Raw genomic sequence first — 22,173 nt, forward strand, 5'->3', positions numbered from 1 at the left:
CCTGGGTTTGAATCCCAGCACTCACATGGCAGCTAACAACTGTCTGTAACTCTAATTCCAGGGGATTCAAGCTTCCAAGAGCATTGCACACATAAGGTCCAGACATATGTGCACATAAAATAAAAGTAAATAAATCTTTAATTTAAAAACAGACAAAAAAGAGGGTATTAGAAGATAAACTGGGAGGGAAACATGAGCCGCTGCCCCAGTTTCTAAAGGTCAGAAAGAATCACCGTAAATGGCATAGAGCAGTACACGTGTGCCCTTCATCCAACTCGGCGAATAGCAGAGGCGGAGGAATACTATATCCCTAGGCCTCTTTTCAAGACACTGGGTGATGAAAGTGTCCAATTATCACATTGTCTGGCAAGCGTAAGATAAAAAGGGCAATTAATGCAATCTCTAATTAAGATAGATTAATTAGGAGGAAGGCATTACCTAAGACTACAAAGATTAAGATAAATGGGAAGAGAAGGCTGAAGGAGGAACGGGAGGGAGCAAGGGAATATACACTATGGCAGAATACGTGACAGTACCTACAAAGGCTGGACAAGGGGGGTGGGGCAGGAGACAGCTTGGTGATGCAGCTCTTTCGGATAGAATGGTTGACTATGATGCGCAGAGCCCAGGGTTCAATCCCAGGACCACATAACCCAGGCTTGGTGGCGGTGCACAACTCAGTGGTCGAGAGGCAGAGGAACATCAAGAAGTTCAAGGTTATGTATTAATTATGTATTAATTAAGTTATGTATTATCCCCAGTTACATATTAGTTAAGAAATTCAAGGTCATTCCCAGTTATGTATTAATGCCATCCTGAAATACAAATGACAAAAACATCATCTCAGGCCAGTGAGATGGCTCAGCAGATTAAGGTGCTCGCCGTCAATGCTAACAACCTGAGTTCAACCCTCAGAACCCACCTAGGAGAAGGAGAGAACCAAATACAGTAAGCTGTCCTCTGACCTCCACAAGTGCTCCATGGCACATACCTACCCATACATACACACACAAAATAAATAAACAAATAACTAATTAGGGAAAAACACTATCTCAATCTTTGTTATGTGCTCAGATCCAATATCCAGCACTTAATAAAGTTATGAGATAACCAAAAGGGGGAGGAAACCACCCACAGTGAAGTGTCAATGCCATCAGAGGCAGATCCAGAAATCACCAGAGTTCAACCATCAACCAGGACTTTAAATGGTGACTCTCACAGTAAGATAATTGATTCACACGATCCGGTGGGATGTGATCAGCATGCATGAATCCCTGGAGAACTTCAGCAGAGGTGTACGTGATAGGGGAAAAAAGCCAAATGATGACAAAATTGGTTTTGGTTTTAGTTTTGTTTGTTTGTTTTTATGTGTATGAGTGTTTTGCCCAGCATACATATCTGTATATGATGTATGTGCATGGTACCCTTGGGGGCCAGAAAGGGGCATCATCCTCCCTGGCTCTGAAGTTACAAGCAACTGTGGACCTCTTTGTGGGTGCTGGGAATTAAACCAAGGAGCTCTAGAAGAGCAATCAATGTTCTCAACCACCAAGCCAACTCTCCAACCCCAAAACTGTTAGTTGATGATTATTACAGTTTAAAAGCTTGGGCAAGGCATGGTTATGCATACCTTTAAACCCAACACTCAGGAAGGAGGCAGATGTCTGGGAATTTGAGGCAAGCCCGACCTACATAGGGAGCACCAGGACAGCCAGGAATAGAGAGAGAGAGACCCTGTCTCAAAGATTTTTAAAAAAAAAATTTTTAATTTAAAAAAATTAAAAAATAAGCTTTTCAATATACTGAGTACAACACAGAATCAAGAAATTAAAAATAAATTAATTCAAATAATCAAAGCTACTTAATAACTGAAAAAAGCGGGGGATCTGTGGAATAATACCTCACTGTTTAACATATGGCTAACTGGATTCCCCACTGGAGAAGAGCCAAAGAAGCTCGAGAGAATGGCGAGACTGATGCTCACACACTGAACACATACACTGAAGTCACAACAGCTACACATATGTAAGCTGCTGTTGTCAGTTAAAACGAAGATCCATTTTAAAGCAATGCAAGGGCCATGAATTTTCACGAATCTACGAAGTGCTAGGTGGGGTGGCACACACCCACCTGTAATCTCAGCACAGGGAAGCCAGAGGCAAGTTGGAGGCCAGCCTGGTCTACACAGTGAGCTCTAGGCCAGCCAGGGCAACACAGCAAGAGCCTGTCGCAGACAAATGGAATGACTGTAGAGGAAAGAACACCTTTACAGGACTGCGAGAGAGAAATTCATTTGGCCAAAATGCCTTCTAGAGAGGACCAGGCAGGTGAAGACTCTCAAAGACCAACCTTCCAAACACTGCTCTCTGCCTCCCTCCAGACACACCGCGCACCACTGAATCACGGCTTCTAGACATTTCCCAGGAACCACGAGCTCCTTGCTCTTCTTCTCTGACCTACAACGCAAATCCCCAAGGATGGACCCACCCCTGATTAACCTCTGTACTGCTAGTGCCTGCGGCTGTTACTAACGACAGTATGGGGTTTTAATTCATATATGGTTGGTGGGGATGAGAAATGACTGAGGGACAGCAAAGGCAGAGGAATAGACGTTAGTTAATAAGAACCCTCCTAAAATAATGCCGTTGGCCTGAAGGTACTGGTCAGTGCATCAGCGGCATACACGGGTATATAAAACATGTATACGAAGCCGCGGGGGGGGGGGGGGGGTGCGCACACCTTTAATCCCAGCACTTGGGAGGCAGTGGCAGGCGGATCTTTGTGAGTCCGAGACCAGCCTGGTCTACAAGAGCTAGTTCCAGGACAGGCTCCAAAACAACAGAGAAACTCTGTCTCGAAAAACCAAAAAAAAAAAAAAATGTATACATAAAATGTCAGAACATGTCATTATTTTCTATTATTTCTATTTATTCAGAGAAAACACTTGAATAAGAAGCATGAATTCAGAAGGAAAGCCTTATGCTAACTACCTGGGAGATATAATACAGAAAACTTCAAAGTTGAAACACATATAATATACTTAGTCAGAGACTGTTCAGAATTCTGTGTCTAAAAAGGAAGTCCAAACACTATCATCCAGTGAGAAGAGAATGGGGGCGCTGACACACCCGCACCTGCTTTGCACACAGGAGAAGTGGCCAGCACAGGTAGGGACACAGGCAAGCTGATGAACAATAGCCAGATGCAAGTTCCATCACCACACAGAGGCCGAATCCTCTCAGCTAAAGCGGACAGTGGAGTGAAACTATTGGGTAGTTTAGAGGGGGAAAATTATCTCTAAAGCCAGAATAAAATCCAAGGGAACCACGTATCAGTCCCCTCGCATCTTCTGCTTCCAATACCCAGGAGCCAGAGAGAGGTACTTGAGTCCAGGAAGTCTCCCTCTACAGGACCCTCCTCTAAAATCCAGCTGTGAGTGCATCACCAAGTTGAAGCGGGAGTCGAATATCTAAGAAATTTAATAACTCTGTGTGCCTCAACTTAAAGAGTCTAACACTAAGTCATACAGTAAAATATTCGCTAGATTTCCACTATTACTAGTGTGGTAAAACTAATGAGAAAATTTAAGACCCAACCTTTCTGACATTTACAAGAACGGGGGTATTTCATGCATTGTGTATGCCCCACAATGCTAAAATAGTAGCATACAGGAAGTTTCCGGCTTTTATGAAGAATCTGAAATCCAGGCTACTCAATCAGGTCAGTTTTTAGAGGCTAAGTTATCAGGCAGCTTTCTCCTGCTCCCTCTCACCCGTTCCTGGAGAAGCTCCACGACTTGCTGGACACAGTCATTGACATCACAGGAGTCCGTTTTCAACACCAGCTCCGGGGCCTCTGGTTTCTCATACTCAGAATCGATCCCCGTGAAGCCTTTAAAGGACCGCAGACAACAGAAGGAGGAGAAACATAAAGGGTTATTCCATCCACACCAGTCTGCGCTGAAGCTAAGGCTCACGCTGCCCTGTCAGGGCGTCATGGAACTGAGTGCTCATTCTTGGGAGACTTCTAATTAAACCTGATTTCTCCCAACACACACAGTCGGTTCTCATTATTTGTTGTACCTATGTCCAATGAAGGTGTCACAAATACTAATGAAGTAAACACTGAATCATGTCTCCTGGGTGAAATGCAAGCCCAGGTTCCTGCCAGCCTTGGGTGTCATGCGCACTTCTGTCTAAAGAGACCTCAGCAAACACACTGATTCCTTTACACCGACCTCACAGCCACAGCACAGCTCAGCGAGAAGGACACTAATGCGAGCCTCCCCTCTGGGACCTATCCCAGCATCACTGCTTCAGACACTACAGGGCCAGGAAGATGGCTCGATGAGTAAAGAAGCTCGCCACCAAACCTAACAACCTGAGCTCAAAGCCTGGACCCATGTGTTGGAAGGAGAGCGTCAGCTCCTACAGTCTTCTGGCCTACACACACATGCTTGATGATAAATAAGTGTAATTTAAAATAGCAATACTACACAGCATTTTCAACACTGGGGTCATCTTAAACATCACTCAGAGTGAGAATATGAGCAAAGAGGTCAAGACCATGATGGGGCTACTCACTGAAACAGTCTACCTGAGCTAATGGGAGCTCACCAACTCCAGCCAGACAGGGAGGGAACAAGCATAGGTCCAAACTAGTCCCTCTGAATGTGGGTGACAGTTGTATGGCTGGGGCAGACTGCAGGGCCACTGGCAGTGAGACCAGGATTTATCCCTACTGCTTGTACTGGCTTTTTGGAACCCATTCTCTTTGGATGGAGACCTTGCTCAGCCTAGATATAGCAGGGAGGGCCTTGGACCTACCCCAAAGCAATGTGTCTTACCCTCTCTGAGGAGCGGATGAGGGGTGGTATGGGGAGGGGTAGGTGGAGGGAATGGGAGGAGAGGAGGAAGTGGGAACTGGGATTGGTATGTAAAATGAAAAAAGGATAGTTTTCTTCTTTTTTAAAAAAAAATCACTCAAAAATAAAAAAGCATGAAAATGTGAAATAACTAATCTGCAGTCCTGCCTACTGCCAATCACTCCAAGGAGCAGCCTGTCTGAGTTAGGAAGGTGCTAGCTTAGGGGGCAAGAGGTATGAGAGGCCTCACCAATGAGCGGCGTCCCAAGGCAGCGAGATCCCGCACCAGCTTGGTCCACAAGACTAGACATCTCCAGGGCAGAGTTTGCCTCGGGGGCTTATTCCCAGACCCAAATACAGATGAAAAATGGGTAACAAATATTCTCATCCTTTTCCAATTTCCTATTCCCTTTCCTGTGTCAAAAACTGAATGCCCAAATCTAGAATTCAGAGCTCCTGCAATGATCCCAAGCTATCGTACCTTGTTGGGAAGGCAAACAAGTTACCTGCATGAATCATCCCTAAAGAATATTCTATAACCTACCTTCGATGACTCATTAACGCAATATGTCCTGTTCCCAGGAATGCCAACAGAATGAACACAACTGGGATCAAATACAACGGCAGGCGGGCTCTGTCATTCCCTTTCAGTGCCTAAGGCGTGGCACACGAAACTGTGAGCAGCCCTTAAACCCTAGGCAAGGTGTGGATGTTTTCATGGGGTCGGATATGTTAATTCAAACTCAACAGTCTTAAAACCAGGAAATTCTCCTTCTACCAAAATGTTTCTGCTTCAGGCATGTTCCCCAATAGTTATGGGGACATCCTACACTGTCAGGCTCCAACAAAGACTAGAGGTAGTGACGGCTAGCAACCTAACTCTAGACACCTAATTATATGAAGGGGGTTTCAGCGCCACCTCTCAAAGTCCCAGCTCTGTCCTGTAAGCAGGTTTCCAACACAGTCAGCAAAGGTCACTGGGGCACAGTCCCAGGCACTGCTGCTAAGTCTGGGAGCAGGAACAGTATAAGAACCTCTTGCCCTCCTTATCCAGCCCCAAGTCACTACTCACTCCCAATTCCTTAGACAAGAGTATCAGTCCTAGCCGGGCGGTGGTGGCGCATGCCTGTAATCCCAGCACTCGAGAGGCAGAGGCAGGTGGATCTCTGTGAGTTCGAGGCCAGCCTGGGCTACAAAGGGAGTCCCAGGACAGGCTCCAAAGCTACAGAGAAACCCTGTCTCGAAAAACCAAAAAAAAAGAAAAAAAGGAAAAAAGAGTATCAGTCCTGCGGGCTGGAGAGATGGCTCAGTGATGAAGAGCATATAATGATCGTGTAAAGAACTGGAGTCTAGTTCCTAGTTCCTATGTCAGATGGCTCTCACCTGCCTGCAACTCCAATTCCAGAGAATCCAGTGCCTTAGACCTCCCCAGGCAACTGCACTCACATGACAGACAGACAGACAGACAGACAGACAGACAGACAGACAGACAGACAAATACAATTTAATTTAAAAGTGGGGGAGGGCATCAGACCCGTACACAAAAGCATGAACTCTCTAGACAGAGAGAAACCACGAAGAAAATGCTGCTTGCCTTTTATTTCTCCCGCTCGTGCTTTCTTGTAGAGCCCCTTGACGTCTCTCTGTTCACAGACATGCAGAGGAGCATCAACGAAAACTTCAAAGAAAGGTAAGCTTGCACCCTCGTGAATCTGCCTCGCATTGTTGCGGTCCTTCAGAAGAGAAGAAAGAAGACATGCACAGAAACAGGAAGGGGTCAATAAAAAGAAACGATAAAAAGCTGGATGAACCAAAGATAAATGAAAAGGACTTTGTACCTGAGTTTGTTTACATATGGTGTATATATGTATTTGCATATGTGTGTCCGTGTGTGTGTGAGTGTGTGTGAGTGTCCATGTATGTGTATTAAGCTTAAATAGCCAGCCAATGGCTTCACCTCAACAATTTTGCTACACTTCAAGATGATTTAAAAAGCAGGTTTTACACACACTGGATCACATCAATCAATTTTTTTTAACTTATTTGGATTTCAGAGAAATAATAAAGTCAGATTCAGCCTCAAAACACAGGCCAATGTTTAATATGCGCTTTGCCTGATACCGCACTTGAACTGTGTAATCCGCACCTGACGCAGGGAAGCTACAGAGAAGCTACACACCTGCGTGTAAGGGGATATAAAACTGGTGATGCACACCAAGCCGGCATCTGCAAACAGCTTCGCCACCTCCGCGATGCGCCGAACATTCTCTTCTCTGTCCTCGGGACTGAAGCCAAGGTTCTTATTGAGACCTTGGCGAATGTTGTCACCATCCAGAGTGTAGCATGGAATGCCATGGCAAACCAGGTACTCCTCCAGAGCCATGCTCACGGTCGTCTTCCCTGCCCCGGACAATCCTAGAGGGAACAGTCCAAACAAATTCCACCTGAGAAGTTAGAACCAAGAGTCTAGGGACAAGGATAACTATATCTGTTACTCACAGCACCAGGGTCTGAGAATCACCCCTGCCCATTATCTCTTTAACGTTAACCCTTTATCTACTCAAAATATCTATAAGCATCTAGGGTTTCTTTATGTTTTGGGGGGTATATGGGGTGTTCCTCTTAAGCATGTATCTTTGGTAACTTAAATAACCCAGAAATCACCAATAAGATTAAAAAATTATCAATTTTAGTGTCATGGTTGGGTAGGTCTATCCACTTCGTCACTGTTAACCACTATTGAAAGATACATGCCACATCTTTATAGTCAAATGCCAAATTATATATAATAAGGGGAAAGGAAAAGGAGAAAAGCCAATGCGGAACTACAAAGCGACCTCCTCACTCCAGGACCATGCCGCTCACGGACCATTACAGAGTTATCTGGAGTCAAGTCACAATATAATTAACCTGAGAAGAAAACCCTAGCTTCCGTTCACTCTCCTCTCCATTACGGATATTCAGTAAATGACCAGGAAAGAGAAAGGATACACTTATATACTGACACTTCACTAACTTGAAGACCGCAAAGTCAAGAGAACGGTAAGGCACGAGATGAACATGGAAGTCTAGTATGCCAGTGATCTAGAACAAAATCATGGCAGTCCAGAAAGCTAAAGGAAAAGATCACATGCTGAGAGGATCAGCAGGCGGCCAGCTGCTTTAATTCATTAGCAGGCTGTTTCCCCAAAGAGGTCAACACAATAGCTTGTCCCTGCAAACTCCTTACAGTGTGACCTGCCGCTGTGCCCTCAACACAAAGTACCTAATGCCACCATCTTGAATCTGGGCTGGCTGAGGGACCCTGGAAGCCAAAAAAGATAGTAAGTGGCACTATATTTAGTTTATATCTACTTGGAGTGCAGCCTTCCAAGGCTAGACCAGAAATGCATCTGTAGCTTCTCAGTGTCCACTTAACATGGACAGCACCGAGACCACTCAGCTACTGAAATCCCTAGCTTGTTCTAGTCACGGGTGTCAATCAGCTGAGCTCTTAGCTGACAAGGACACCAGTTTAGCAACCCAAGGACTTTCTGACTATAACCACATGAGATCCAGGCAAAGATGGCCCACGGAGTCCCTTGAATTGTGCTTCTGCAGAGCTAAGTAATCAGAGGAGCTGTTGTTTCACTGGGTGAGGCTTTGGTAACTGCGCTGCAACAACAGAGCAGGAGCCAAGACGTGAGGGCTCAATTGCTTTTCCATCTGTTTTGTTGTTACTGTTGCTGTTATTTGTTTGGTTGTTGTTGTTTATTTTGTTTTGAGACAGAGTTTCCCTAGGTATCCCAGGATGGCCTTGAACTCATAGCCCAAACTAATACTAAATGCTGAGCTAGCCTCCTGCCTCAGCCTCCTGGGTGTGGGGACTAAAAGTGGCAATTATACTCAGCTATGTTGCCGGTTTTAAACACTAGTTGAGCACCAAGTGCCAGCAAGAAAAAAAAAATCAAAGCTGAAAAGCTAAGTTTTGTGTACACGAGAGAGAACAAACATTGAAACCAGTCTGTTTACACCCCCATGGACACACACCTATATTCTACAAATACATATAGGCAGAAAGAATAAACATCGCTGAAAACTGAGAGGCTGAAACAAAGAGGCAAAAAAATCAATGTACATAAGACATATCAGCTTCAACAAAGCTAAAGAAAACAAAATGTCTGTTCTGGGTTGGACAGAACCCATCTACCATCAAGTACTCTGGTCCACTAGGACCTCAGATTGTGATCTTAACTGAATACAGTCTTTGCTGGTTAGACTGGGCCCCAAACCAAGTACCTGATGTCCTTGTAAGAACAGACTGAAGCGATGTTGTCTATAAACCACAGAATGACAGTTATTTCTAAAAGCCCTAGATGCTTTAAAAAAAAAAAAAGAAAGAAAGAAAGAAAGAAAGAAAGAAAAGAAAAGGAGTGGACAGACACAGACGTCCCCTGCCAACTGCCATCATCCCCTCCCTGTCACTCAGGATGTAACTGGCCTGTAGGCATGCCGGGAAGGCCAGAGTCGCTGATGTTGCTTTAAGTCAATGGTTCAGTTGATTTGCTACAACAGCTCTAGGAACTAAAAAACACTTTCCAAGAAACAGTATCAAAGTACAATATGGTCTATTAAATACCTCTAGAAAAAGTAAGCTGAAACATAAAAACATTTTCTAAGAAACAGTATCAAAGTACAATTCAGTCTACTAAACATCTCTAGAAAAAGTCAGCTGAAGTGTTTCCCATTAGGGGCGTCTCCTAGAGAAGTCAGTAAACTGCAGAAAGTGATCTCTTTTAAATTTTGTTTCTGATGTCTGTGCGGCACCTGTACACACGGGGAGATGTGTGGATAAACAGCCCCTGCCAGCTTCTGCCCATTGGTTTCTACGCAGTGATCTATGGATTTGGGAAGGGGCGGCTCTCTCCATCGACCACACTGTTAACACAATGTTTCAGGAAGAAGCCAGAAGAATTCTTCATGGCACTGGACTTCAGTTTCCTAGGAAAACCAAGCAGTGCATCCCCTTTACCTCATGGAACACTGCCAGTATTCCCACGGAAGGACATGGCTTACACGGGCACCCCTACCTCACTGTTCCTGCCATTACGTGCCCCCTTGGTGGTTCCTTTGTGCACACTGGCAACTATGTACCCATACCCACTGAGGTCAAGCCACAGTCATGTGACACAGCCTTGTTACACAGTCCAGGCTGATGATGAACTCCCCAAGATCTGGGATTCCAGGCATGCACCACCACACCCACTCGTTTCTCTCTTAACCATACCTGTCAGCCAAACCGTGCAACCACGAAAGCCACCTCTGGTCCCCACCACCTGACCTCGCTTATTCCTGCTGACATGGTGAGCTTGGTAAGTGACGTTAGTTGCTCTCTGCATCCCCTAGAAAAGAAGAAAAGAAAAAAAAAATTCTCGTTTACACAAGTCCTTTAAAATGTCAACACATATTCTTGTAAACATACAATCAATACTCTGTGTTGTTGAGAAATATTTTTTTGTACACCGTGCAGATCTGTTGTTCTAACTGGTTTAATAAAAAGCAGAATGGCCAATAGCTAGGCAGGATTTCAGGTACAGAGGATACTGGGAAGAAAGCAGAGACACACCATTCTTGGTTATGAGTTTTGGATTCTGAGTCAAGACACCACGTAGATATTGGGCATTTATGTATGGTTGCACTATTGGCGCACGCCTTTAATCCCAGCACTCGGGAAGCAGAGGCAGGCAGATCTCTGTGAGTTCGAGGCCAGCCTGGTCTAGAAGAGCTAGTTCCAGGACAGGAACCAAAGAGCTACGGAGAAACCCTGTCTCGAAAATCAAAATAAAAAGAGTTACACAATGGCCAGGAAATGGAACCAACCTAGATATTCATCAGCAGATGAATGGATAAAGAAAGTATTGTCCATATAATCAATGGGATTTTATGCAGCTATACAGAAAAACGTGACTCTTATAGAAAAATGGACGAAACTGGAACATTATCTTAGTAAAATAAGCCTGTCCCAGGCAAATACTGCATATTTGTTTGTATATGTGTGTTTATAGCTTACCAAACTAGAAAGGGGATCCTAAAAGAGAAGGAAGAGATCTTAAGGGAGGGTGGAGATTCCAGGCAACAGCAGAGCAAAGTCCATGGCAGCTGCGGGAAGAAAGGGAACGGAGGGAACATGCTGAGGGGATGTGGTGTCAGGGCAGCTGTGGAAGTTTGAGAGCCAAGTACCATTTGCACATATGTGTGAAGATGTCATGAAGGTGGATGCTGGGAGTTGTGAAGGGCTGAAGGGGACACTAGGGGAGGGTGGATGTGCTCCAAGTACACTATATGCTTGCTTGAAATTACTAAAAAATAATAAAAAAAAATCCCACTAACCCCTTTCCCCACAGAGTTAGAAAAAGCAATCACAAAGTTGGTAAAGGACTTCAGAAAGTTGCAGATAACCAAAGCTGTCTTAGGAGATAGCACACTGCTTGTCTTCAAAATATACGATAAGGCTGGAGGGACCCAGGCACACATAGAGGCCACAGGGACAGAAGAGCGAGTCCAGAATTAAAATCCACATACAGTCTCTTGAGTTTTGACAGAGGTGCCCAGAGCGTATAAACCAGGAAAGACAGTTTTCAGGTGGTGCTGTAGGGAAAACCGACTTTTCCCATGCAGGTAAGCGAGACCCACACCCTCCATCAGAGTTGCTGTCTTTATCATTCTGCTGGAGGAAGCCCTCACCCCATACTTTCCCTTGTCTTCTATTCTGCTTCCTTTTTAATGTGATGTATCTAATACAATTTTATCGGCTTGATTATCCAGTTAAATATAAACTCACCAAAAAAAAAATTTAAAAAAAATAAATAAAATAAACTCACCAAGGGTGGAGACTTTATTTACTTGACATACTAGATGGATCTCAGTAATAACTGATTGAATGAATGATTGACTAAGTGTGTGAAAAAAATGAGGGCTGGAAGATGCCAGATTCTACTCCTAGTTATGAGATCTTGGGGGGATTATTTAGTAGCTTTTCTCAGGTTTAACGCCTTCCATAAAGCTACGGTGGTAAGAGGACCCCTGCCACTGGGTTGCTGTGAGAATTAAGTTGACTGGCAAATGTAAATGTAAAATGCTGAATGCTAAACATTATAAGAGTGTGTAAAAGAAAATGAAAGTTAGCAGTTTTAGCTTTTCCTTGCTTTTGGCATCTTATACAGTGTGATCAGACATTTTTGTCAGGACTGTAGGCTTCCCAAGAATGACATGGAGATTTATTATTAATTGTGGACGCTCGGCATAGCTTAGGCTTGTTTCTAACTAGCTCTTATAACTTAAATTAACCTTTTTCTATTAATTTACTTTCTGCCTCGTGGCTTTATTATCTCATCACTGTAGTGTTTTATGCTGCTTGCTTTGCATCCCTTGGCGTCTCTGCCTTCTTCCCAGTATCCTCTGTGCCTGAAAATCCTGCCTCGCTATTGGCCATTCCACTTTTTATTAAACCTCAATGCCCCTTGACCAAAGAATGGAGAAGGAAAATGTGGCACATTTACACAATGAATACTACACAGCAGAAAAAAAAATAATTTTATCTTGCAATTTGCAGGCAAATGTATGGAGCTAGAAAACATCATATTGAGTGAGGTAACCCAGACCCAGAAAGACAAATATCATAGGTACTCATTCATAAGTGGCTCTTAGACATAAAGCAAAGAAAACCAGCCTACAAATCACAATCCCAGAGAACCTAGACAGCAATGAGGACCCTAAGAGAGACATACGTGGATCTACTCTACATGGGAAGTAGAAAAAAAGACAAGATCTCCTGAGTAAATTGAGAGCATGGGGACCATGGGAGGGAGATGAAGGGGAGGGAAAAGGAAAGGAGGGAAGCAGAGAAATACGTATAGCTCAGTAAAATCAATTTTTAAAAAAAAGAAGAAGAAGAAAGGAAGCAGGCTGAACAAGGCAGTATGCAGCACTCCTCCATGGCCCTGCATCAGCTCCTGCCTCTAAGATCCTACAATGATGGCATAGATACTCTTTCCTCCCCGTTATTTTTGGTCATGGTGTTTCATCACAAGTGGGATAGCGGTGCCACATGGTAGTTCCACTTTCAGAATGCTGAGGAGCCTCCACACCGAGTTCCACAGTGGCCACGCACATTACTATTCCCTCTCGTGCTGAATAAAGGCTCTTTACCCAGTCCCTGCTATCATTGTTCTCGCTTGTTTTGTTTTGTTATTTGGGTGGGGGGTTTTACTTTGGGTTTCTTCTTTTTGAAACAAGGGCTTACTGTGTAAGCCCTGAGTGTCCTGAAACTCCCTATACAGACTTGGTTGGTCTCAAATTCACAGAGATTTGCCTACCTCTGCCTCTCAAGTGCTGGGATTAAAGGTGCACACCAGCACCCTGGCTGATGCGCCACTGGCAAAGGTTGTTCTGTAGGTTCTCTTCACCCCAGGGATGTTTCCTTCACTATGCAAAATCTTATTTTACATGTATTTATTTGAGTGGGGTGCAGGTTCCAGGGATCAAACTCAGGTCATCAGGCTTGGCACCAAGTTCCTTCAACCAGGAGCCATCTCGACAGCCCACAGAACGTTATTAATATCACCCAGTCTGTCAATTCTTACGATCGCTTCCTGCACCACTGGTGTTCAGGAAACGCTTGTACTTTATCTCAGAATGCTCTGTCTAAGTTCCCTCTTGCAGCTCCCAAGCTCTGGGTCTTCTATGAAGACCTCGAATCTGTTCCGAATTTGCTTTTGTGAGGGGTCAGAGAAGGATCTACATTCATGTGGAAACAACTGTCAGAGGTTATCGTTTTCTCTAATGTATATTTTTCAGTTGTGCTGTGCCTGAGTTTATCTCTGGGTCTCCGACTCTCTCCCACAGGTCCACAGATCTGCTCTTGTGTCAGGAGATACACTGTTACTCCGGCTCTGTAATACAATCCAAGCTCAGGCACTGGAACATCTCCAGCACAACTCTTTGCTCTGAGTAGCTAGTTCTGGGCCCTCGGTGCTTCCCTGTACACTTCAGGACCGCTCTCTCTACTTCTGAGAAGTTCGCTGAGATTGTGATAAGGACTGTACTAACTCCATACACTGCTCTCACTGATACAGCATCTTCACATACTAATCCGGTCTAGCCATGAGCAGGGGAGGTATTTCCACGTTCCGGCATCCTCTTCAGTTTCGTTCTGGAGTTTCACTGTTGAGGACTTTCACCACCTTAGTCAGCTTTACTCCTACGGTTGTTTTGTTTTGGGACACTATGGTGAATGGGGATCTCCCCACTCCAATTCCTCAATTTCCTTTAGTTTTTTTGAGACAGAGTTCTCTGTGTATCTCTGGCTGTCCTGGAACTCACTTTGTAGACAGGGTGGCCTCAAATGTGGAGCTTGGTCTGCCTCTGCTTCCCAAGGGCTGGGACTAAAGGTGTGTGCCAACACGCCCAGCTGCAAGTTCATTACTGTTATGTAGAAAAGATGTTGCTGCTTTAATGTTGATTTTGTATGCTGTTACTTTGCTGAAAATACTTACTTGCTCTTTGTTTTCTGAAGGAGTCTTTGGGGGTCTTTGTAGGATTGTGTGGTCTGCAATAAGAATAATTTGACTTCTTTGCTATCCCTTTGACTTACTTTCTTTGGCTTGCTGCTCTAATAAGGTTTCAAGGGAAATGTGTAAGACTGGAGAGCATGGGCACCTTTGTCTCATTCCAGAGTTTTACAGGAAATGCTCTCAACTTTTCTCCACCTAGTAGAATGCTGGTTACAGGTCTATTATATACTGCCTTTATAAACCTCCATTCCTAATCTGAGGTCATTTATAATGAACGGATGCTGAGCTTGGTGACTAGTGACAATGGCCTTTTCTGTACTGATCGAGAGGATCAGGTGTTCTAGGTTCTGAAGTCTCTGTGTTTGTTGCACCTCCTGTTTTGTAAAGAACGACATATCTCTAAAGCAAAAACAACCTGGTCATAGTATTTGAATATCTTCATAGAGCCCTTGATTGCATTTGGTAAGAATTTCATTGAGAATTTTTTTCATCTGTTTATCAGACAAACTGGTCTACAATTTTCTTTCTTGGTTATGTTGTTTCTGATCTTGGATTTAGGGTGACAGGAGTCACTGAGAGAGTGTGGTGGTGCCCCATTTTTTTTTCGATGGAACACTTTGTAGAACACTGGTCAGTTCTTTAAAGATTCAGCAGTAACTCCACCTAGACCTAGTCTTTGCTGGGAGGTTTCTTACCACTGCTTTAACCTTAGGTTGTTAAGGAGCTGCTAAGGTTGTTTATATCTTCTTCACTAGCCATTAGAAATGCCTCTCTAGAAATGAGAGTGGGGTACTGAAATCACCCACTATTGTTCTATTGTCTGCCTCTTGAAGCCCATTAGCCTTTCTGAGACTATGAGCCCCAAAGCTTGGTGCATACATATTAACAAAAGCTGCTGAGGTTAGTCTAACAATGTGGCAAGGTTGGAATCTAGGCTGCAGAATCCTATATGGTGCCAGGGTAGGCTTGGAGGTCACTTATGGGTACCAACCTGGAGACTGCAGCTGCAACTGCTGGAACTTAACCAGCGCTGGATTTTACCAGCCTGAGTTCAGGGCTAATCTAAGGCTAAATCAGGCATTCACTCCTTCTTCTTGCCCCAAGCAGATGGTGTTTCTCTCCAAGCTGTGCTACCTGAATCAGGAGACAGTGATGTATGGTTTACGCCTCATGGATTTATCTGTTCTTATTTCTGCGATGTGCCCACATGCTATGATACCTCACCTGGCTTCCGTGGCTTTTGAAGGTAATTTGTGTACAATGTTGTTAATATTTTACCATAAAACAAGCACTTGGAACTCCTGCTATCTTGCCAATATCCACCAATAACCATATTTTTTTATCTTTTTGAGACAGGGGATGTACACCAGGCTGGCTCTGGATTCACCAGATAACCAAGGATGACCTTCAACTCCTGACACTCCAGGTCTACACTCCTGACACTCCTGCCTCCACCTCCCAAACTCTGATCTAAGCCACCGCTCCTGGACTTCTGTTTTTTATGCGTATATATGTGAATGTATCTATGTGTATATTCCCTGTGTGTGCTGGTACCTAAAGAGACAAGAAGAGAGATGGAGATTAGATTAGATTCCCTGGAGCTGGAGATGCAGGCAGCTCTGAAACACCCAACATGGGCGCTGGGAACCAAACCTGGATCCTCCGGAAGAGAACTGAGCTCTCTCAAACAGCCAAGCTGTTTCTAAGAAACCAGTTGCCAGGCGGTCTCAGCTCCAGTTGTTCCCCTGTGAGGAAGTGCCTGAGGTACAGCTGTCTTCCCACTTTCCCTTTCACCATCCTGTGCAGGAAAGGCTTCTCCTGCCCAACTGACTTTTACGACTCACTGCCCTGAGGGGTGAAACCTTCAGAGAACAAAGCAATAACCTGATAGTTCTCTTAAGAAGCACAAAAGCTATACCCTTCTTCCACTAACACCATTGGTGCGTGTATTTCCAATAAAATTATACTACACAGATTGAACAATTAAGAAAATCTCTACTGTGGGAAACTGGACCCATTTCGTAAGGAAACAAAGGTTGGCAGCTCTGCATCTCAAGCCTGAAAGGGTTCCAGACACAGACGCTGCCTCTTGGGAAAAGCAGAGAACCTCTCCAGAGTGCGCTCCCACCTTCCTGCACAGAATGAAGCTAGGTGTCTGCTGGGTATGGATGAAGAGTGTTCTACAAGGTAACCGGCTTCTATTCACCAAACCTGTTGGACTTGATCATTTTGTTTGGGGATGTTTCCAGGTCACTGAGCTCCAAAACAAGAAGAAGCCTGCATCTAACGTGTTTTAGTTTGTTTTGTTCCTATGAAATATTTCCTGTTTTTTCTTACTAAACTGAGCTCAACTGTATCCTATAGACTGCTGAAGTTACAGATGAGAGAAAATACAAGAGACACAAGGGACTATCTTATTTAATCACTAAAAAGGATGTACCCTGGCAATTTCTTGCCTGCTACATTGAAAATGAATCAGGCAGAAAAGCATGAAGTGTAACGATCATTTAAAATATGTGGTTAGTGCCGGGCGGTGGTGGCGCACGCCTTTAATCCCAGCACTCGGGAGGCAGGGGCAGGTGGATCTCTGTGAGTTCGAGGCCAGCCTGGTCTACAAGAGCTAGTTCCAGGACAGGAACCAAAAGCTACGGAGAAACCCTGTCTCGAAAAATCAAAAAAAAAAAAAAAAATGTGGTTAGTGCAAATAAGGCACTGAGTTTATTTTATTTAACAATGAAGTTGCTACTTGTGGCCAGTGGCTACCATACTAGACAACAAAGACCCTTCTAGGCTTTACATTAATCAGTTTCCCATTACAATAACAAAACAGCAAGACAGACTCAGACTGGGGAGTTTCAGGCCATGGTCCCCAGCTGCCTTGGGGACTGTTGTAAGGCAAAATCTTGCAACTGAGAGGACATGAGGAACAAGATGCTCACCACACAGCAGCTGAGAAATAACAGGCAGCAGGCGGGCGTCCAACCGCCCCTTCATGAATGTCCCCAAAGACCAGACTTCCTCCCACCAGAACCTTTTAAAGGTTCTACCACCTACCAACAGCACACAGCTGGTAACCAGGCTTTACCCCATGGGTAAATATCCTTTGGAGGATATTTATGCAAAGCCCATTAGTCAGCACAAAAAGTATGTTCCTTGGTAGCACCTGAGCTTTCCCTATCGTCTGGGCACTCCTGGAGCATCCGCTCCCAGACTTGGAGGGTAAGACAACCAGTATCTCTCCCAGTCTTGATGGAGGACGAGGTTCTACATATCCTACCTCAGCCTGAGTCACTCTGTATCATCTTAGCCTTCCCCCAACTGCAGACTGGGCCGCAAGCCTTCTACTAAAGGAGAACAGACTGTCAGATGTAAAGCTGGTGAGAGGAGGAATTATCTCAGTCATTTATTTGGCTGTTTGTCTCCCTAGTAGAAGGTAAAATCCACCAGAGCAGAATTCCTCCCAGCACCCCTTCCTCTGCCCACCCAGGTGTGCATATACAAAGCAGGTGTTAAACATCTGATTAATTAATTAATAAGTAACCGCAAGAATAGTACTCGTGTGTCGGGAACCACAGAGCCTTAACTTTAACTAACTAAACCTGACATATGCATAATTCAGCCTGACAGTGATGGCTCTTTAGTGACCCTTACTAGAGATGAGGATGCTGATGCACAGGGGGTTAAGGAAATGTGCCCACAGTCTCGCCAATGGTTAGAGGACAGAACCGCAACCTGAATCCTACCACATACGCCGTTCATTCCCTTAAACAGACTAGGGATTTATAGTCTCACAAGCACCCGGGTTTCTCCACACTCTACCCCTCTGCCCTTCCTGCCATGTAAGAGCTCAGTAGCTATGAAGCATCTCTAACGAAATATATCTACACAGACAGGGTAGCGGTGCCACATGAAGGGCTCGACAAGCGACTCAACCCAGGAGCAAGTCAATACACTTAAGGCAGAATAGCCCAAGGCGCTGAAGATGCCAGTCCTCGCTAAAGGGTTGTAGACAGCCCAGACAGAAGGAAATACAAAATCCTAAGGATGTGAGGTGTAAAGAGGAAGTTGTGCTGAGCTACAGAGGTATGGGGAGAGGTAGGGGAAGAAAACAGAAAACCCAGAATGAGACTATCTATGCTTCAGAATCTCATGCTGGGTTGCAGACTGTCTCTGAGAAGAACACTAACCAGAGCGCTGCTTTGGACAGCCCAGCCCAGCACAGAACCCGAGCAGGGCATTCACCTGCCTGACTCTAAGGGTGGGTGACACCTGAGTCTCAAATGAGCGACCTCAAGTGACACATTACAAAGGGCAGATGGAAAGTGACCCCATGCGAGGAAGAATGACGCAGCTAAGACCGATACTCCTTACCCTTCAGACTGACAGACGGGGGTTCCTGTGGAAACCAGACTCTTGACTGCTCTTTCCTACACCTGTGGGTAGGTGGTGACATCTAACAATGCACTTCCTAGGATCACGGAACTACATTTTCCTATCTCTTACTCATCGTCTTCCATGAACCCACTTCTTTTACCCATCCCTCGCAGAAGACTAGAATCTACTCTCACCACGTTAATTTGCATCTTTTCTATGTCCTACTCAAGTTAGCCAGTAGGTCTTTATTTCTAGCCTAACCTAACTCAACGCCTGTAACAACAGTGTGCACAGGGCCCAGAGAGCAGGTGCAAAATGCCTATACTGAACTAAGATGTGTGATAAACCAAAACATCCTTCGGATCCTAGGTACAAAGAAGGCAAAACATCAGCAATTTTACACTGATTACAAACAGCACTAATGTATATATATTGAAAAATATATTCAACGAAAATAGTTGGGCTATATTAGGCTAAAGAAAATATATTGACACTCATTTTATATTTTTCACTTATTTTAACACGGCCTTTAATTTTTTGTTGTTACACAGGTCGTTTGATTTCTCTTAGAATTACTCTACAAAATATTTCAACTAAGGCCGTCCTTCAAATACAGGCTTAAAATCCCAACTGACACCCTAATAACTCAGCATCTCAATTTCTACATTAATAAAACGGAGATGCTAAGTGTGCTGAGCTTGAGCTCTGGAGTAGCAGATGTTCACCATCATACTCAATCAGGGTCCTTGTTTTTACATCCCACCCAAAACCCCACAAAAACTCAAAAGTTAACTTAGATACAACATTTCAACTGTCTCAGATCAAAGCTCCGGGACCTCCTTTGACCATTTCTCTCCTTTCCATCTCTCAGCCTAGTCTGGTCTTCCCTGGCCTGCCTTTGCTCCTTCCAGCCTGCCGTTCATCCGCTCACACTGGATCAACCAGTGACAAAACACCTGTGTCAGGCATCCTTGTCACTACAATGCAGCCAGTGCCTGCATTTCTCCTGTAAAGCAGTCTTCCTGGATTATCAATTTTACATAAAGGGAGCATTAACAACGTACAGCTTCTTTACACACGCATCCAGCCATTGATTTAAGTGTGCTGGAGGAGGCTATCCGTTTACAGAGAGGAAAGACGAAGTTCAGAAAGATAGCAATTCTAGCTCCATTCAAAATCTCCTAGAAAATCATCCTAACTCTGTAGCTAAACATTAACAGGACACAGACCTGCTCCACCCCAGCGTTATCTCTGCTCCCCAACAAAAACGCCCTGCAGGAAGTCAAGCAAGTCTCCACTCAGGGAAGTAATGGCTCCCACCCACCTCAGAAATATGAGGTCCTCCATTAACTTATAAAATCACCTGGGGCCAAAGTAACATCCCTTCTAATCCTGCAATAAAACTCTTGTCTTGGGCCTCTCACTGTGGTCCATGAAAACCTATCAGGGGATAAATGGTGACAATCAGTTGCCCTGGGCAACTGCACTAAGCCCCACGTGGTTTTTCTTTTAATATATATATATCCATGTCAAGCATGGATAGCTACATAAAACACAAACTCATTTAGCAAACAGTGTTATATATATAAATGACTTGGGGCTGGAGAATTGGCTCAGTGGTTAAGAGGACTTGTACTTGCTGAGGATCTGTGCCCAATTCCCAGCACCCACATGGTGGCTCACAACCATCTGTAACTCCAGTGTGAAGGGATCCGACATCCCCTTCTGACCTCACTGGACACCATGCACACATGGTGCATGTACATACAGGCAGGCCCAACGCTCAGATACATAAATAATAACATAAATTTTAAGTAAATAAATGACTTGTAGACATTGTCACTGAAATCATTTTTAAATACTCCGATTTAATCAACTTATTTCTCTGCCCATAAAATACCTGTTGAAAGGTTTCATTGTCCTTTCAAGTTCATTATCTTCTCTACTCATGAAAATAATCCTGGAAAGGTCACACTGTCACACCCTCAGTCATCCGAGATTCAAAGCAAAATGACTGTGCTCAAGATCGGCCAGCTTACAAAAGGCAAGGCTGGGACTGGAGCCCATGCCAGAAGTCCGGGTCTCCTTCCAGTACCCTCATCTCCCTTTATCTCCCGTCCCTCCTCGCCTTCTAAGAAGTTAAGAAAAAGAATGAAGAGAGACAGTAAGAATTCTTGATGCCGACAGCAGACAGGGGAAATTAATGACTTCAAAAGTACATTCGCCTGAAACAGCGTTTTTCTTCCTCCATGAATTGCCAAGGGCAAGTGATGATTTGCAAGACTGAATTTAAACCCCATCATCCTGTTAGCTGTGGAATAAAAATTTCCATCTAAACCTAAAACCAGTCCCTTAGCAGCCTCCAAAGTTGGACGGTCTCCACCTTCGCGCTTACCATCTTAGCTGCTGCCATCAATGAACTACAGAAGAAAACAACCTTCTGAGGGTACAGTACTTGGTCAATAAGGCCAACAGGCACTCGCTGCTCCATGTTAGAACCCATTAATCTTCCCACACCTAACTGTCACCGGGAATCGAGTCTTTAAAAGTATGTCTGTGTCAGGCATTCCGATTTAAAACAGATACACAAAGAACCTCAGTTCCGTGCAGTCCCGATGCATGAATGGCCACATTGTTGGGTATGCTCCCAGCACATTGCAACTCAGAGATGCAGAGACGTGGACACCGACCCAAGACGGCCCAAGCCCACGGACAGAGCCGAGAAAACGAGGATCATGCAGAGGCGCCTTACTCCGTCTCCGCCGTAGCCCTGGCCTCGCCAGCCTGGCCCGAGCTAGCCTCCGCCGGCCGCCGCCGCCCGGGTCCCCGCCCCCGGCTCCCACAGGATGCACTGGCAGCCCGCGGCTCCCACAGCCGCCCCCGCTGCTCGCGCTCCCGCCCGCGGCCTCCACTCACCCAGTTCTGCGCGTTGTTGCTCAGCTTGACTTTCTTGCACAGACTCCCAGGAATCTCCATGGCCGCAAAGCGCGGATACCCGGCTGCGGAACGAGAGCCCGGGAGCCGAGCCGGAGCCGAGAGACCGGGGGCGGGGCGAAGCAGGGGAAGGGGCGGGGCCTGCTCGCTGGGCTCCGGGCGCGCGCTGACATGCGCCCTGGCTCGCGCTAGCATGGGTCTGAGCTCGGCGTCTCTGCGGCGTGGAGGGCGGAGCGAAGCGGGAGGCGCGGGGTCTGAACCTCAAGGTCCAATCACCAGGGGCGACGCTTGAAGCTCCGCCTTGACCCAGGAAAAGGGGCGGGGCCTGAGGGTTAATGTAGGCGGGCGGCGGGTGGCGGGAGGGGCACCTCTCCGGATGCTGGGCACGCGCACTGAGTGAGCTGGAGGGCGGTCTGCGGAGGGGCGTGGGAGATGCTCCGGGCGGAGGCT

General features: G+C 45.3%; 1 protein-coding gene across 1 annotated transcript in view; it reads right to left on the minus strand.

Annotated features, from left to right (window-relative positions):
• The window catches only part of Papss1 (3'-phosphoadenosine 5'-phosphosulfate synthase 1), a 68,047-nt gene extending 46,107 nt beyond the window's left edge, over positions 1-21,940 (minus strand). The window contains exons 1-5 of the mRNA XM_075981316.1: positions 21,706-21,940; positions 10,131-10,245; positions 7,044-7,279; positions 6,459-6,597; positions 3,773-3,891 (exon numbers count right to left, since the gene is read on the minus strand). Coding sequence (XP_075837431.1) covers positions 3,773-3,891; positions 6,459-6,597; positions 7,044-7,279; positions 10,131-10,245; positions 21,706-21,918 — 822 coding nt within the window. The 5' untranslated portion in view covers positions 21,919-21,940. The remainder of the gene's footprint in view (positions 1-3,772; positions 3,892-6,458; positions 6,598-7,043; positions 7,280-10,130; positions 10,246-21,705) is intronic.
• Between the last annotated feature and the right edge of the window lie 233 nt (positions 21,941-22,173).

Source organism: Microtus pennsylvanicus, chromosome 7 (genome assembly GCF_037038515.1).
Source record: "Microtus pennsylvanicus isolate mMicPen1 chromosome 7, mMicPen1.hap1, whole genome shotgun sequence".
Taxonomy (NCBI): Eukaryota; Metazoa; Chordata; class Mammalia; order Rodentia; family Cricetidae; genus Microtus; species Microtus pennsylvanicus.